Source organism: Schistocerca piceifrons, chromosome 3, assembly GCF_021461385.2.
Source record: "Schistocerca piceifrons isolate TAMUIC-IGC-003096 chromosome 3, iqSchPice1.1, whole genome shotgun sequence".
Taxonomy (NCBI): domain Eukaryota; kingdom Metazoa; phylum Arthropoda; class Insecta; order Orthoptera; family Acrididae; genus Schistocerca; species Schistocerca piceifrons.
The window spans coordinates 311714043-311732427 of record NC_060140.1 but is presented as its reverse complement, the minus strand read 5'-3'; the positions used below and the strand labels follow the sequence as shown (position 1 = coordinate 311732427).

Here is an 18385-nt window from a genome sequence, read left to right as displayed (position 1 = left end):
ATTCACTAAGTGAACACTAGATAGAAGAACAGTTTGCATCTAGATAACATTTTCTGAATCATTGTACAAGGAGGTGTGCACCATTCAGCAGGTTTCATTGTTAATAGGCTCCCAATAACCTGAAAAAATTGAAGGATAAACTACAAGTCTTCAAATCTAAGTTGAAAGGTTTCATTGTTTCACATTCCTTCTGTACTATATAGGAGTTCCTAAAGTAGTTGAGAAACTTTCTCTGTAGTGTGTATTCTATCTCAATTCTTTTTTGTGTGTGTTTTCTTAATTCCTTAGGTCTGTTATTTATAAAGTAGTTAACAACTCCTGCATTTCTTGGGTATTTATCTTTCCAGTTTTCTATTAGAAATGTGTGTTTTTAATGTAATATCCTGAGCAGTTTCTGTATGCTGGGCATGCGTCTCTATGACAACATCTCTGCATAGCTCTATTGATGGTGATTGTTTCCGCTTACAGCTATTTGCTTTTCACAGTTGAAAGCTGTGAAAAGTGCTGCCAGGTGTCAGGGAGTTCCTTAAATTGACTCGACTGTAGGAGTGTTGTAGTACTAAAGAATAAATGTATTAAAATTTCATGCCTGATTCATCATTTTTTCATTCATCTCAATGTTTATGATGTCCTATCTGCTGAATTGTGTGTGGTACTATGATATAATGTTTGTAGGTGCATTTAGCTGCATATGTGGACATTGTCTGCAAAATTTATTGCAAATAGAGTTAGTACACAGAAGAAATAAATTTAAGTGGTCTTACACGATACGGCAGTTTTTCACGCATCTCATTATTTATGACTTCATATCTCATGAACTGTGATATGCAGGTGGTTCTTGCCCTGTGACAGAGATTCTTGCCAGGCAGTAAGGCATATGTGTACCAAATTTGGTTGTTATCAGTCCAGCAGTTTAAGAGGAGATTTGTAAAACACACACACACACACACACACACACACACACACACACACACACACACACACACACAAAAAAAAATAACAAAAAACTTCTTCTGTGTTTTTTAGTGTTGTTTAACAAAATGTTGTTTTTAATAGGAGAGACAATAAGATTTCGTGTTACTGCTGAGAGCTTTGTGGAAACATCACCTGTTGGTCCTGAGAATCCAGATGTAAAAGATGCAGTTGATGCTACAGAAGAGCCGAAAGTTCCATACAAACTGACGGTAAGTTAACTTGTATTTAATGCCAAAACTTTAATCTCATACGTGATAGTTCCTATAGTACCTGAGAACTCAGGCTAGTACAGTATCTTTTTCTTAACTACACTGCGCATTTACTGTAGTCTCCATTACTGTTCTCATTCATGAATACACTACTATGCCACTGAACTAATCTATAGAAATAATGCAAATAGTAGCACAGTGAATTGTATTTGGAAATAGAAATGTGGTTATGATATCACTCATACGTCCTGGATACTAAATAGAACTAAACAAAAATATAAGAATTTATTCTGGTGACTAATTTTTAAAATATTGATGTTATTAACATATGAAGAGGGACAACAGTTTTGTTCTGGAGATACCTGGTTTCCAAGCCAACACAAGTTATGTGACAGGGCTTTTTTGTCACAAGTTAATATTCTGTTTTTCCTATTTCATTTTCATATTCTTTAATGGTCTAGTAACAGTGCAGTTGCTTTAGGACAAAGGTGAGCAATGGATGGCCTTCTGGCTGCATCTGACCCTCAGTTAGTTTCAGTCTGGACTGCAGAAGAAATTCCATGTGAAAATAAAATGATTGTACTCTCAAACATACATCTTGTGAGGCATAATTTGTTGGCGTGGAATCTCAGGAAAGGGGCGACATTCATAATGGTGTGTTACTCCATAAACTTTAACGTCACAGATGCTATAGTTTTGACTTGACTAGAAGTGCTGCTGTCGTGTCATATGATGAGGTGGTCCACGAGCTTAAGTAAGTGTGTGAATCAGGCGCATGGTTCCCCAAATGTTGCCCATGCCTTCTTTCTTTTCAGTTATGAAACACAATGAAGTGACCTGTTTTTTATTTATATTCTATAACATATCTAATACAAGTATTTGTTATCATAGTTTTGCAGTTAGGATAGTAAAGAAAAACAGGATGAAACTGACACAGTAAATATTTGTGTGTATTTTGTTGTAAAGGATGCCATTTGTTAAGGTACATTACCTGTAAGTGTGAGCTGGAAATGTAATATGTGTGGATTCAAAACCATGCCCTATTCTGATTTGGTTTTAAAAGATTGATTCCATCAGCAAAGCCTCGCCTGGTTCAATCCTCATCCTCTTTATTGTCCAAATGAGCTCAAGTTCGGCATAGAATTTTCCTAGACTGAAAGATTTATCCATTTCATACACTCATTAGACTGACTACTTGGTCCTGAATTGCTCTGTATGATGTACAAGGACTGCCTTTTACATTTTAGAAAAATAATGAAAGAGAACATTTTTTACACAAATTGTTTTATTGTTTCTCTGAATCTAACTTCTAAAAGTTACATAGTTTTTCATGCCTTCAAACAAATTTGAGAAACATTTTTTGCCCATTTGGACAGTGGTACCTTAAAAACGTGGTTTTGGAAGCATTGAATCCTCTGCCATGTACTTCACAATAGTTTGCAGAGTATGGATGTAGGTGTAGAACAGCTTCTTGAGGTGAGAAAATCACTGTCAACACATTTTTTTTCATTAGAGAACAAAAATAATTAATTATGTATTAAGCACAGTAAATATGAACAATGAGAGACTAATTTAAAGTTTTTCTCCATCAAATAAACAATTGTTTGAGTGCTATGTGAGAGCTTGCATTATAATGTTGAAGAATGATGCGACATTTTCTGTTCACTGCCCTAGTTTCATCAGTGACTTGTGACAAACAAGTTGTTGTTTACCATTCATTTCTAACAGTTTTTAATCTTCTAAAGCAGTCCAGTATAACCAAAGAAACATATGATCATTTTCTTAGAAGTGCTTTGTGGGTGAAACTTTTTTGTTAATTTCTGTACGTGGAACATCCAAACAACCGATTGCTGCTTACTTTCCATCCTGTAGGAATATATCTAAATTTTGTCTCTTGCTTCAGTGTTACTTTCCCTCAGTGGACTTTTTACAGAATTTCCTTACACTGGTGGACATAAGCCTTTTTTTAAGCTTCAGTCAAATAGAGTGGAATCTGTTGCAAACAGATACTTTTTACAGCTAAATGTTCAAGCAAAGTCAAATGTGCTGCAGTCTTCAGTATGCCTATATATGGCTCTGTCTTGCATAAAGGACCTTGCCAATCCTCTTCATTCACGTCTGGCACACAGCATCAATGTTTTTTGGAATGACAACTGATTTTGGTCAGCCTTTGGAAAATTCACTGCTTACAGAACCGTGACCACATAGAAAGTTTGTAAACCAATAATGTAAACAATGTTTTCTAAAGGAGAGGGATTACCAAAAGTTGAGCAAAGTGATTCGAGGCATTGTTGTTAAGTTACGCCATTACAAATATCATAAAAAAATAATCTAACAAAAAACTTAACATGAAATTGTTTCTTAAAAAACTGTTTGAGAAAAAAAACTTACGTAGCCACTTTGAGCTGCAATTATTTTAAGAATAACAAATGAAAATTTTAAAACCACAGTAATGCCACATCTCAGTAGCACCTTCTAGTGATCATTTGTAAACACTTAAATGGTCACCCTCGTACCATGAATTATTATGGTATTGTGTAGGTTGGGAAGACAGTACCTCTAATCCCTCCCTCCCTCCCTTATCCCTCCTCCCTTTCCCTCACACCCCCCTCTCACACAAACATACCCACATTTTTATTATTTTCAAATAATAAAAAAAAGGCTTCTTAAGATTTAACAGGTGGAAAAAATAGTTATTGGTAAGCTTCACAACTGTGTTAAGAAAATGCTCCTAAAAAAGAGGAGATGTGGGAGATGGTATGTCATCAAGTGATCTAAATGCCGTGGTATTGTAATTTTAAATGTTGTGGTAGTGTAAGTATTTGATGTCGTGAAAGATAAATATTGCTATAGTCCGCATATTTTTGTTAGTTCTTAAGTTGTCATTCCCTGATGAACCTGGGACTGTGCTGAGGTGGGTTCATTTGCATGCCTCGACAATACAGATAGCATTGCTGTAGGTGCATCTGCAATGGAGTAGTATATATGGAGAGGTCAGCAGCCTTTGGAGTAGTTACAGGGACAAGAGCCTTGATGACACTATCCAACATGGCCTTACTGTACTGGTACTGTGAATAGCTGAAAGCAATGAGAAACTACTGCATTTATTCTTTTCCCATGGGCACATTCAGGTCTACCGTGTGGCTTAATGATGATAGCGTCATCTTGGGTAAAACATTCGAGGTAAAATAGTCCCCCTATTTGAATCTCTGGGCAGGGACTACTCAGCAGGATGTCATCATCAGAAAAAAGAAAACTGGCATTCGATAGGTCAGATCGTGGAATGCTAGAGAATTTCAAAAGGGAAATAGATTGGTTGAAGTTATAGTGGAAATTAGGCCCAACCTTAGTGTCCAAAGACAGTAGCCTGTGTGTGTGTGTGTGTGTGTGTGTGTGTGTGTGTGTGGTGTCATCTTCTCATTATTGTGCTGAGTAGCGATCTATCCTTTCCGTATTGTTATAAATGTGGATGAAAAATAAGTTTTCCAATTTTTCCATTGCTGCATATTTTAAATAGTATTCAGATTACTGACAAGACAGGTTAAACTCTATTTGCAATACATTTTTAATTGTATCTTAGCCGAGAAGGCTGTCATTTTTGTGTTGTTGGACGCACACAGTTCTATAAAAATACTCTTGGAGGGGAGGGGAAAAAAAGACATGGAGCAGAAAGAGGAACTACTAGTATGTCATTTAATAAGGCATAGTACTAGGAGTGTGAGAGGAGAAAGACATATTGAGTTCTGCAATAAATTTCAGCTACAGATACCAAATACACTCTTCAAAAATCACAAGAGGAATGGTATATTAGTACTTGGAATCGACATACAGACTTGGAAAGATTCCAACTAGACTATGTCATAGTCAGACACATAAGCTGTACCCAGGGGTAGATGCAGATTCACATAAAAATTCAGTAATGACAAGGAACGGACTGAGAGGATTGTGCAAAAGAATCAGTATGGAAAGAAGTGTTACACTGAAGTACTGAGGGATGATGATGATGTGCATTTGAAATACTTTATGACTATGATAGTGAATACCGCAGAAGAATAATGGACTTCTCTAAAAAGGACACTCACAGAAACTGGATGGACAAATATAGATACAAAGAAAGTAGCTGTGAAGCTTTCAGTGGATCAACAAAAGGAGAAAGTACAAAAATATTAAAGACAGACAGGAATACAGTAACGTAAGTCTCTTAGAAATGAAATAAATAGGAAATATAAGGAAGCTGAAGTGAAACAGTTGCAGGGAAAATATGAGGAAATCAAAAACAAATAGTAGTCAAAATGACAGATTCAGCATTTAGAAAAATCACAATTACCTTCAGTGAAATTAAAAGCAAAGGTGTCAACATTAAGAGTGTGAAGGATATTCCACTGGTAAATGTAGAGGAAAGAGATGTGTGGAGAAATTACTAGAAAGCCTCTAGGAGGAGGAGGAGGAATTATCTGATGACGTGATCAAAGAAGAATTGAGAGTTGAAATTTAATATGTAAGGGATCCAGTGTTAGAGTTTAACAGAGAATTGGAGACATGGGATCAAATAAGGTGGAAAACATTGATCATAGTCCTTCAGAATTTCTAAAATCATGGGGAGAAGAGGCAACCAAATTTCTCTTCAGTTTGGTTTGTAGAATCTGAGAGACTGGAGATATACCATTGGACTTCCAGAAAAAATAGGTAGCAAGGGAAGATAAATGCGAGAACTATCACATAATCAGCTGAACTGTTCATGCATCTGAGTTGCTGATAGGAATAATGTATGGAAGAAAAGACAGTTGGGGATCTGTTACATGACAATCAATTTGGCTTTAGGAAGAGGCAATTACCATCTTGCTCTTGATATTGGATCCAAGATTTCAGAAAAATCAAGACAAATTGCTAGTTGATTGAAGTCCTCAGGAAAATAGATATAAGCTACAGGGAAAGATGAATAATGCACAATAGGTACAAAATACCTGAGAACAATAAGAACTGAAGACTGAGGATGAAGTGCTTGGATTGAAACGGGTGTGAAACGGATGCAGTCTGTGATCACTACTTTTCAATCTATACATCAAAGACACAATGACAGAAATAATAAAAAGGTTCAGGAGTGGGATTAAAGTTCGAGGTGAATGGATATGAATGACAAAATTCACTGTTGACATTTCTATCTTCAAAGATAGTGAAGACAAATTACGGGACATGGTGAATGGAATGAACAGTCTAATGACTACAGATTATGTATTGAGGGTACACTGGAGAAAGATAAAAGTAATGAGGAACAGCAGAAATAAGATTACTGAAAGACTTAAAATCAAAATTGGTAACCAAGCAGCAGGTGAAGTGAAGCAATTCTGCTACCTTAAAAGCAAAATAACACATAATGAACAAGGCAATGACGACATGAAAAGCAGTCTAGTTCAGGCAAAGAGGGCATTCTTGCCCAAGAGAGTGCAGTATAAAATTTTGAGCTTAACTTGAAAAATAAATGTCTGGGAATGTACATTTGGAGCACTACATTGAGTAGATGTGAATGACTGATTGTGAGAAAATTGGGGAAAAAAAAGAGAAAGAAGTATTGGAGAAATGGTGCTAAAGAAGGGTGTTGAAAGTTATGTGGACTGATAAATAAGAAATGTGAAGGTTCTCCACAGGATTGTTGAGCAAAGGAACATATGGAGAACACTGACGAGAAGGATGAACAGGGTGATAGGATGTTTGTTAAGACATCAGGGAACAACTTCCATGGTTCTAGAGGAAGTTAGAGTGCATAAAAACAGTAGGGGAAGACTGAATTGGAATATATGCAACAAATAAATGACAATGTTGGTTATAAGTGCTACTCCAATATGAACAGCTGGACACAAGGACAGGCTATCATTGTAGGCCGCATCAAACACTTCAGAAAACTGATGACCACAAAATAAGTATCAGATTCTTGAGTCAATATGATCAGTTTGCATTGCTGATTACAAGCCAGCAAACCCTCAGTGTTGCCATTTAGCAGTTGGTCCATCTCTGTTTCTCTTGTAATACATGCCTTTCTTAGAGGTGTGCAGACATTAAGGGTAGTTAGAACGGAAAAAAATTCACATTTTCGGATTTTTATGTCATTATAAAATTTGCAATTTTCTGAATAAAATGATATGTATATCACTTATAGACTCTCATCGGAAGTATTTTGTTTTATTTTTTTAAAAATATAATCTACACTGGTGAAAATGTTAAAATTTTTATTTGCGTTACTTCAAGATCGAATAAAATCGGTCATTTTTTATATAGAAGGCTGTGGATTGCTGTTATAAAGCTTAAATTACATGTTTGTATTGGTAGCAGTGTCAAAAACAGTATTGTATCATTTCATAGCATAAACACGCATTGTATGTTGTAGTGTTAATGTTTTTCCGAGGAAAAGTGATGAATAGATTGGTAAATCTCTCAAAAAGTAAAGTATGACACCAAAATGAAGCATTTTTTAAGAAATGTGGGTTTCATGGTAATAGATTTTCGAATGAAGGGAAACATTGTGTTCAAAATGTGGTATGTGAAGTTACAGACAATGAAACACAGGCAAACTTGTCAGTATCTAGGGAAACACCCATAAGTGCTTTGAAGATTAAAAAAAAAGCATTGTGATACACAGTTTTATCAAAATGAAACTGATGTAAATGTTAGTTTAGGTTATTTTCTGATAGACTTACACGTCCTAACAAGGGTGTTAGGTGAATGTGCTGGGCCCAGGCTCCTTGCTGCTAGCAAAGTGATAGCTTTTGGTCACATCTTTTGCAATATTGACTGTGCAAGTCGACGGTACCTCGTACGGAAAGAAAGAGCAGCTGATGCTACTGAGGACTCGGCTGCAAGCATTGCTGATGACATCTTGGGCTCTTATTCGTAATGGCATTCAGACAGTCAAGGGTGCTGTCGATTGTTGCATATGAATGCAAAATACCTGCATTGTGCATTTCCACAAAGTGATTTTTACTCCAAAATGGCGATCATCCTACAAGCTGCATCATATGTGCAGTGCAGAACATAGCAGTTTCCGTTAATTGTGCCAGTTGTAAATACACTCATTCATTTTGGAATTCTGATAAGTGTAAAGATAATTATTTTGAAGTAAATGTTTGGTAGTTTTATGGCTTGAAAGCTATTGGCAAAGGACACAATGCAGCAGAAACAATGTGTGCCATGATGAATATGCCATGCCCACCGTGTAAAATCGATAAGTATGCAGGATTTATTGGAACTGCTGTGGAATCTGTTGCATGTGAGTCAATGAAGGGTGCTGCAAACAAAGCTGTTGAAGTAAATGATGGTATGACTGACATACCAGTAGCATTTGATGGCACTTGGCAGAAGCACCGCTACAGTTCTATGAGTACTGTTCCTATGGTGACCAGTGTGGATACTGGAAAGGTAACAGATTTCCAGATTTTAACCAAACATTGTCATAAGTGTAAATCATGGAATGAAGAAGGGCGTATCTGTGACAGAAATTATGAAGGAACAAGTGGTGGTAAGGAGACCTCTGCAGCTATTGAAATTTTTAGTCAATCTTAGGTGATGGAGATTCAAAAGCATATAACAGTGTAGTAGCCACTCAGCCTTATCTACATCTACATCTACATCCATACTCCGCAAGCCACCTGACGGTGTGTGGCGGAGGGTACCTTGAGTACCTCTATCGGTTCTCCCTTCTATTCCAGTCTTGTATTGTTCGTGGAAAGAAGGATTGTCGGTATGCCTCTGTGTGGGCTTTAATCTCTCTGATTTTATCCTCATGGTCTCTTCGCGAGATATACGTAGGAGGGAGCAATATACTGCTTGACTCTTCGGTGAAGGTATGTTCTCGAAACTTTGACAAAATCCCGTACCGAGCTATTGAGCGTCTCTCCTGCAGAGTCTTCCACTGGAGTTTATCTATCATCTCCGTAACGCTTTCGCGATTACTAAATGATCCTGTAACGAAGCGCGCTGCTCTCCGTTGGATCTTCTCTATATCTTCTATCAACCCTATCTGGTACGGATCCCACACTGCTGAGCAGTATTCAAGCAGTGGGCGAACAAGCGTACTGTAACCTACTTCCTTTGTTTTCGGATTGCATTTCTTTAGGATTCTTCCAATGAATCTCAGTCTGGCATCTGCTTTACCGACGATCAACATTATATGATCATTCCATTTTAAATCACTCCTAATGCGTACTCCCAGATAATTTATGGTATTAACTGCTTCCAGTTGCTGACCTGCTATTTTGTAGCTAAATGATAAAGGATCTATCTTTCTGTGTATTCACAGCACATTACACTTGTCTACATTGAGATTCAATTGCCATTCCCTGCACCATGCATCAATTCGCTGCAGATCCTCCTGCATTTCAGTACAATTTTCCATTGTTACAACCTCTCGATACACCACAGCATCATCTGCAAAAAGCCTCAGTGAACTTCCGATGTCATCCACAAGGTCATTTATGTATATTGTGAGTAGCAACGGTCCTATGACACTCCCCTGCGGCACACCTGAAATCACTCTTACTTCAGAAGACTTCTCTCCATTGAGAATGACATGCTGCGTCCTGTTATCTAGGAACTCCTCAATCCAATCACACAATTGGTCTGATAGTCCATATGCTCTTACTTTGTTCATTAAACGATTGTGGGGAACTGTATCGAATGCCTTGCGGAAGTCAAGAAAGACGGCATCTACCTGTGAACCCGTGTCTATGGCCCTCTGAGTCTCGTGGACAAATAGCGCGAGCTGGGTTTCACATGACAGTCTTTTTCGAAACCCATGCTGATTCCTACAGAGTAGATTTCTAGTCTCCAGAAAAGTCATTATACTCGAACACAATACGTGTTCCAAAATTCTACAACTGATCGACGTTAGAGATATAGGTCAATAGTTCTGCACATCTGCTCGACGTCCCTTCTTGAAAACGGGGATGACCTGTGCCCTTTTCCAACCCTTTGGAACGCTACGCTCTTCTAGAGACCTACGATACACCGCTGCAAGAAGGGGGGCAAGTTCCTTCGCGTGCTCTGTGTAAAATTGAACTGGTATCCCATCAGGTCCAGAGGCCTTTCCTCTTTTGAGCGATTTTAATTGTTTCTCCATCCCTCTGTCGTCTATTTCGATATCTACCATTTTGTCATCTGTGCGACAATCTAGAGAAGGAACTACAGTGCAATCTTCCTCTGTGAAACAACTTTGGAAAAAGACATTTAGTATTTCGGCCTTTAGTCTGTCATCCTCTGTTTCAGTACCATTTTGGTCACAGAGTGTCTGGACATTTTGTTTTGATTCACCTACCGCTTTGACATAAGACCAAAATTTCTTAGGATTTTCTGCCAAGTCAGTACATAGAACTTTACTTTCGAATTCATTGAACGCCTCTCGCATAGCCCTCCTCACACTACATTTCGCTTCGCGTAATTTTTGTTTGTCTGCAAGGCTTTGGCTATGTTTATGTTTGCTGTGAAGTTCCCTTTGCTTCCGCAGCAGTTTTCTAACTCGGTTGTTGTACCACGGTGGCTCTTTTCCATCTCTTATGGTGAGAAGATTATCACAAAATTTAAATGTGTTGGTCATGTCCGAAAGAGGATGGGCACCAGGTTGAGGAAGTTGAAATGAAGTTTGAGAGACAAGAAACTTTCTGATGGTAAAACCATAAGAGTCAGGCTGACAGACAAAATGGTTGATGAACTATACAGCAATATTATGGGCTGGCCATTACAAATAATACTGAGGTTTTGTTGAAAATGAAGCAGGTAGTATGTGCTACATTCTTCCACAGACTGTCAACTGAAGAAAAACCAGTACACCACCTTTGCTCTCCTGGACCTGATTGATGGTGCAATTATCGCAATGCCCAGTACTCAAACACTTCATTCAGCCATAAACATTCAATCCCAACAGCAGTCATGGATATCGTAAAACCTAAATGAGATTTTCACTCTGCAGCGGAGTGTATGCTGATATGAAACTTTCTGGCAGATTAAAACTGTGTGCCGGACCGAGACTCAAGCTTGGGACCTTTGCCTTTTGCGGGCATGTGCTCTACCATCTGAGCTCCCCAAGCTTGGGGAAATTTTCACTCTGCAGCAGAGTGTGCGCTGATATGAAACTTCCTGGCAGATTAAAACTGTGTGCCGGACCAAGACTCAAACTCGGGACCTTTGCCTTTCGTGGGCAAGTGCTCTACCATCTGAGCTCCCCGAGCTCCATCTGCGTGTGTACCCTCTGCACAAAACAGGTTGATAAGGCAGCCTAATACTGCCACTACTGAACAGGCCTCTCGCACAGGGCAGCCTGTATGTCGGAGTCTGGAAAATAATTTCTTGCTGCTGAAATGTACGTTACCTTTCAGAGCAGGTCGATACAGCAGACTGTTTCTATTCCCACACAATATGCCTGTTGTACAGGTCAGCCTAAGCCACACACACATGTAATATATCAAACAATGGAAAATCCAGGATGGAATGTAACAATATTAGAGAAGGAAAGTTGCTACTCACCATATAGCGGTGATGCTGAGTCGCAGATAGGCACAACAAAAAGATTCTCACAATTATAACTTTCGGCCATTAAGGCCTTTATCAACAATGGACATACACACACATACAAATGCAATTCACACACACACAACTGCAATCTCAGGCAACTGAAACTCAGCATCTCTGCTCTGCAGTGAGTAGCAACTTTCCTTCTCTAATATGTAATATATATTATATGTGAATTACCCTAAGATTGCAAGCATATCAGATCCTATTGTGCAAATTAGGCCACTTTAGAGTGGTGCCCTGTCACCTGCTCTGACCCAGCCCTTGCTGCCCTTGCTCAGTGGTTCGCCCTGGTTCCTGTCCTTCCCACCTTTTTAATTCTTCTTACTTGTTACATCTATTGTTGGTTTACTGTCTTGTCATTGCTGTTCTCTTTCTTGAGATTTTAACAACTTACCTGCATTGTTAGTTTTCTGGTAGCAATAGAGGGTGATAAAACGCAAGTGTGATATAGAGGGTGGGTCTCCCATCACGTAAGGTGTCCCAGGGGCCTCCAGGTGCTTGCTGGGTACAGCAATGCACATTATCACTTCTACTTGCTAATATCTCTTGGTTTTATTAATTCTTGGTTACAGTAGAGTTCATTAGGATTTGTTTCTGTCCCCTCCCTCTCTGAGGACTCTTGCCGGCTTGATGCACAGAAGGTGGAGAGACTGAAGACCTTTTAGTTTGGTCACTTTAACTCTGTCACCTCAATCCAGTCTGTTATCTTTGCTGTACTTATTATGGGCATCCAGAAAGTAATTTTTCTTTCAGAAATGGGTTACCTAAGACCGAGCTAAATCAAGGCATGTTATGTTACCTATTAGTCCAGTATTCCTTCATGCACAGTGACCGAATGTGTCCATTTCTTTGTCAGTGTCTCTTGTTTGTTCCTTCTCTATTCCTCTTCAAAACACCATGTTTGTAATCTTTCTTGATTGCATCTCAGTCCTGTAAATTTAGTGACCGTAATTTCTCAAGTTCTTTTCTTGTTTGCCTGTACCAGTTGGACTAAATAAGCTTGTATTTCAAGAATTTGTGAATCTCATAGATTAGTTTACATTGGTCCATTCTTTCTGTGTGTTCCATGACTTTGATTATTTCCATCTGCATTGTAACTGTGACTTTAGGGATTTGTCTAGATATCTGCATTGAGTTTTAGGTGTTGTATTTCCTCTTTTTCTTGGTCTTAAGACTTTTGTCATAATTTTGTTATGTTACTTCTAATTGCTCTTTTAATGTTTTGTGTTAGAGACTAAGATTATTTGAAGTGTAGAGTGCTTCTTGTTTGATCACTGCTCTGTGACAGAGTTAAAATTCCAGGGAAGGCATTTTTATTCTAAATATTTGTAACTGAAATATGGTTTCTGTTTCGTAAAGTCTTGAGTTAAGTGGCCTTCTCTTTATTACAGTTTTCAATAATCCATTTACCTTTTTCAATTGTGAGCACTCTGTTATTGTCAATTTTGAGTTCTCCCACAGCTATTTTTTATATCAGTCATGAATTTTCTCCTTTAGTTATTTATTTTTTTAAATTTCAAACACATATCACATTGTATAATTTTCCTATACTTAGATGCTTTGTAACAGTTTTGTTAATAAATTTACTGAAAAAGGAACATATTGTTCACTAATGGTAGTAAGGGTGGAGCAGTGAGCACTGTCTTCAAAAAAATTAATTGAACACATCTTCTCATGCCTGTTGTCTGATCCGTAATCATTATATGTGTTTTCTCAAATTTTAAATTGCTCCTGAATCATCAAATAGGCTATTCATTTACTCCAGTTAAAATTATTTGTTGTTTGATGTTTCTTATATGGTGATATAATGTTCACACATTGGCTGTATGTTTATGAGTGACACCATATGTTGTGGGTCACGTAAAATGTGCTGTTACTGAGGTGTTTCCTGGAGAAATGATGGCAGCACCCATCAAAAAGTGAGATGGGAATGAAAGAAACTATGTGAATAGCCTATATTAAGTAGCCTGTCAGAGAACAGAATGCAGTTGGTATGTTCTGTAGTGATTAATTTAATCTATTTTCTAAACTTGGAAGCAATTTAAAATAAAATAAATAAAAACAACAGTTTAAGTGTCAAGATTCCTTGCTTCGTGGTGCTCAAAAGATTTTTCCTTTCAGAAAAAACACTTAATTGTTGGTGAATAAAGCCACAGCAAGTACCATCATGTAGAAGAATAATTCTACTGTCTGTACCTGTTGAGACTGTCACAACTTTTCCCATGTTGTCAGTCAAATCTTTTGTCACTCACTGACCACTATTAACCTTTGTTTCATTGACCCAAACAGTGTCATCAAAATTAATTTCCTTCACTTCTTGTGGAAACCTGCATTGCCATGCATTTATGTCTACTCTCACCATGAAAAGATTCTACATTTGTTATACACCTCTGAACATCTCTCTTCCTATCTGGTGTATAAAAAACAAGGGTAGTGCTTCACTGCTTTTCTTTTAATTTTTATCCTTTCCAGTACGCACATACCTAGTCGAACTATGTCGATGACTACTTATGAGACTTGCTAGACAGGTCTCTCATTTTTCATTTACCTCTCCAAGTTCTCCTGCACATTGCATATAAATTGATGCACTTTTTCTTTAAGTGCAATTAATTTTGTGGCTTTCTTTATGTTGTCTTTGAATCCAAAGCCAGGATCCACCCATTTTATTTTGTATTGCAACGAGGAATGATGATTACACCAAAAACAAAATGGATATAAACCAGAAAGTTATAAAACATGATGCAGTAACAGAACAGTCCTATTTTATACATCCTACTGCTCAACACCGCAACCTAATTGATTCTTTGTTGTGTTACAATGGCAGTGGTGGACAGTTGCCACATGACATCGAGAGCTCCGTTTGGGTGATTTGCGTGGGCAGTTTTGTCTTGGCTGTGCTTAAAGTTGAAACTGAGTGAGAGCTCACTTGAAAACAATGCAATTTTATGAGCTGATATGTGTGTCTTTGTACCCACATCAGTTGCTTGTGGTGAGGGTTTTTTTTCCATTTTGGTAGTTTTTATTATTATGATTTTGTTATATATTGTGCTCAGCTCATATTTACTTAGTTTTTGTTGATTCTGTTGATATTGCCTTTATGCTCCAGGGTAGCATCAATGAACCAGGTCTTGGTCTTTTGTCTTGGTGGGCAAATTCGTAATGTGCAGACACTTTGGAAGAAGATTGATGTATTTAACAGCCAGGAACTTGTACAACAGGATGTCAACACAGGTAGTTAATGCAGTAATTGTATTTTTGGATTCATTTGTGTTCATGGTCTGTTGTAAGCAATAAATTTATTATTCAAGTATTCTTTAAATATCTTTATTATTCTTTAATAACAACATCACATAAAAATTAAAAACAAAGAAAATTACAATTACTTAATTGGCGCCTTGTCACATTTGCTATCATGCATTATCAGTAAGAAATTTACAATATTTACATGTTGTACTATGTGTGATAAAAACAAATAAACTTACATTATATTTTGAAGGCATGTACTCTTTTATTGTTATTAGTTGCTGGCATTTCTACACAAAAATTAATACTGGTATTTGTCTCAGCCTGATTATATTTACCATTGTCCTGTAAACCTAAAATTAAGGAACCATGTGTAATCTCTTTCCAAGTTTCATTTGGTTAAAGGGCATGTTCTTGGTAACAGCATTGCACTGGTGGTATGTCAAGCTGTAATACTGGCTAACTAAAACTCATCAACCATTTCACACTGTAAGGAGATAAATAGGGAGGAGGGAGAAGAACATTGTGATATCACTTTTTTAATTTGTGTATATATTTACAATAACCAGAAATTTAAATCTCAAACAGCACACAGCTTTTTTATGAAAATAGTTCTCATAAAATTCATGAAGTATACAACATTTCTTAGAATGGTATGATTTTGTGTGACATTATTGCAGTTACAGGTGCACATCACAGACTTGAAGTAAAAAGTTATAAGATTACTATTTACACTTTTCAGATGAGCACTTTTTACATATTTTTGTTTCCTCTTGTGGCCAAGAGACAGGTATCATACTGTCATTGAATTGGCCCTATATCATTTATTTCTGATTATTAGGGTAATGGAGAATTAAGGTGCATTATTAGGAAAGGGAAACTTTAAACTGAAAAAGCAATATGCATTATAGAAACCAATGGAGTTTTAACATCATAAAATACTTTGTTCCTATCGCCTATATCAGCGAATAGGTTATCTGGAATAAGGACAAATTTAATTAGACTTTTATGTTGAGCTCCCATGCTAATCAGTTCTGATACCTGTACCTTATGCATCACTACAGGAGATATTTATGGATGTCAGTAGTATATTACTTTGTTGCAGAGTCTCCAGATTCATAAAAAATATTTCATTTAGAAACATTTATACATTAAGTATTAATAACTTATCCCATTGGTGTCAAAAAATGTAGCAAGACATCCACAACTATTATAATTTCAAAAGGCAAATAGAAAAAAAGGTTTGCATTGTGCAGCTCAATACGTATGTACAGGACGAGGCATGAGTGAATCGATTTTATTTAGAACAGGAAATCTTAATGTTACTGTTGCTTGCAACTGCAAATAGTTAATAATTAGCTTATAAAGGGTCTGGTTCATGATCCATAAAAATGAGGATTTGTTAACTGTGGTAATTATTTGTGGAACTTTCACTTCTGGTTCTATTTGTCAGCAAATCTCTTGATACAGTATTTTGTATTCACAGAATATTTTAATATTGCTAACGTGAACTTATGAGCACTATGGAAGAAAGTTGAGCAACTGTAAAGGACAACACAAATCATGTTGCAACATCAGTCAAAATAAGAGCATTTTTATTACACCAGTTTACAATTAACTTGGCAATGTTGTGGAATGCATTATTTAAATTACTGGCTCTTGTGATTCAAAGCTATTGCTTTAGAAATCTTGCTATGTTTTGGTGCAATTACAGTTCAAGACTAAGGTGAAATTCCATGTTTTCCTCTCTTTGTGTACAGGTTTCAATATTGAACCAGTGATATATTTTGTTTACTTTGGAAACCATAGGAAAAATTAACCATTACCAGTTTCCTGTGAATTGTTGGCATGTTACTAGGTATTGCCATAATACTACCAAACTATTTAGTTGTAAAATTAATGTAACTAATCTTGTTAAAAATAGTTTGTAGATTCCTATAGCCATCTGGAAATTATTGCACTTTTTCTCAAATGTGTAGCAGCGAGCTTTCTTAATGAATACTTTATATTGCTCCTACACTGAATGTAATCACTAAATTTTGTAGCATTCTGCAACATTTGGTTTTTATTTATCAGCATCATTATAATTCTATTGGGGAGTGTCAGTCTGTAGTTCTACTTAGAGGGATTGCAGTGCATTTAACAGCTTACAAATATGAATCAACATGTCAGTCACTAAAACAAATTTCAGTCTTTGTGAGATGAGGAGTTAATATTAAAAGCCCCCTTATGTAAGCTTTTATTATAAAGGACTGAATTTTTGCAAGCTGGGTTGGAATGATGGCAATGTTTAAACACACTATTTACTTCAAAATACTGCTCCTGAACAGCACATTTACTCAGTATGCCTTTGAATCATACTCTGAAATGAAACCACTGCACAGGCACATTTGTTATATATCTTCTGTGAATTTCTGTTGGGTTCAAGTAATTTCAATCACTAATTCTTCTGCCTGATGTCAGGAACAGTTTTAAAAATAAATTACCTTCATTATTCTATTACTAAACAATGAGGTAAGTGTTCTCTGAGATATTCAAACAATTCCTTGGATGCTCCTGGACAGTTGGTTAATTCAAGTTCTTGTAAGTGCCGTAGCTGTATGAGACTGGACAGACCACTGGATGTAAGCAGTGGACAACCTGTAAGCAGGAAATATTTACATCATTAGATGTTTACTACATTATGTTCCTTGTGCACATATGAATTAATATGAACAAACCTCCCAGAAAAGCCTGTGTTCAATAAAAATACTCAAATCTCAAACAGTAGAGATTATATATGCTCATATTTTTTGTACTTTTCTTTTTTTCCGTTTTAACAAAGGAGCTGTAATGGACATTTATAGGACATCACAGTTTTGGATCCCTTCAGACCAAGTGGCAACAGAGATGTCTGGATGATGTAGGAGAAATTTGTAGTTAACTACATGCTGTAGATGAATACTGTACTGATATCCATAACCCAGAAACAAGGAATGAAGTAGGCTGTATGAAAACACATCCAATTTCCACAGTTCTTAGAAAGAAAAAACTGCAAAAATATACCATAATGGTAGCTGCGATTTCTTGGGCCTGCAAGGGTGTTCAACAAATGACTGAATTAAAATAATACTGTATACTTGAGCTGTTGTTAGCAAATGAAGAACATGAGATGGAAACTGAGTAAAGCTCATACGTCTTCTGTTGTTGGCGAACAGTTCACCAGCTCAAAGTAAGTTCATACACAATGTTCCTCTGCGTATTGGATTCCTTCGATAGGAGTGACACTGTGTGACTGTTTCCTCTCTGGTAATGATGTGCCAGAGTAGAGGAGGGTGACATTGGCAGTGTAGGAGAATAACTGTGTACTGACATCAGTTGTAATATTTGATTATATTCTAAATGTATTCTGCCATTAAGCC

General features: G+C 36.9%; 1 protein-coding gene across 2 annotated transcripts in view; it reads left to right on the top strand.

Moving 5' to 3' along the window:
• The window catches only part of LOC124790159 (DNA-directed RNA polymerase III subunit RPC8), a 56198-nt gene extending 38159 nt beyond the window's left edge, over window positions 1-18039 (top strand). Inside the window, exons 4-6 of one of the 2 annotated variants that reach the window (XR_007016237.1) lie at window positions 1057-1184; window positions 14848-14972; window positions 17809-18039. Coding sequence is in view for 1 of the 2 variants with exons in the window: in XM_047257755.1 (XP_047113711.1) it covers window positions 1057-1184; window positions 14848-14901 (182 nt within the window). In the remaining variant the exon portion in view is untranslated. Of the gene's footprint in view, window positions 1-1056; window positions 1185-14847; window positions 15061-17808 lie in introns of those variants that run through there. The other variant, XM_047257755.1, reaches the window with a different exon arrangement.
• The last annotated feature ends 346 nt before the right edge of the window (window positions 18040-18385 follow it).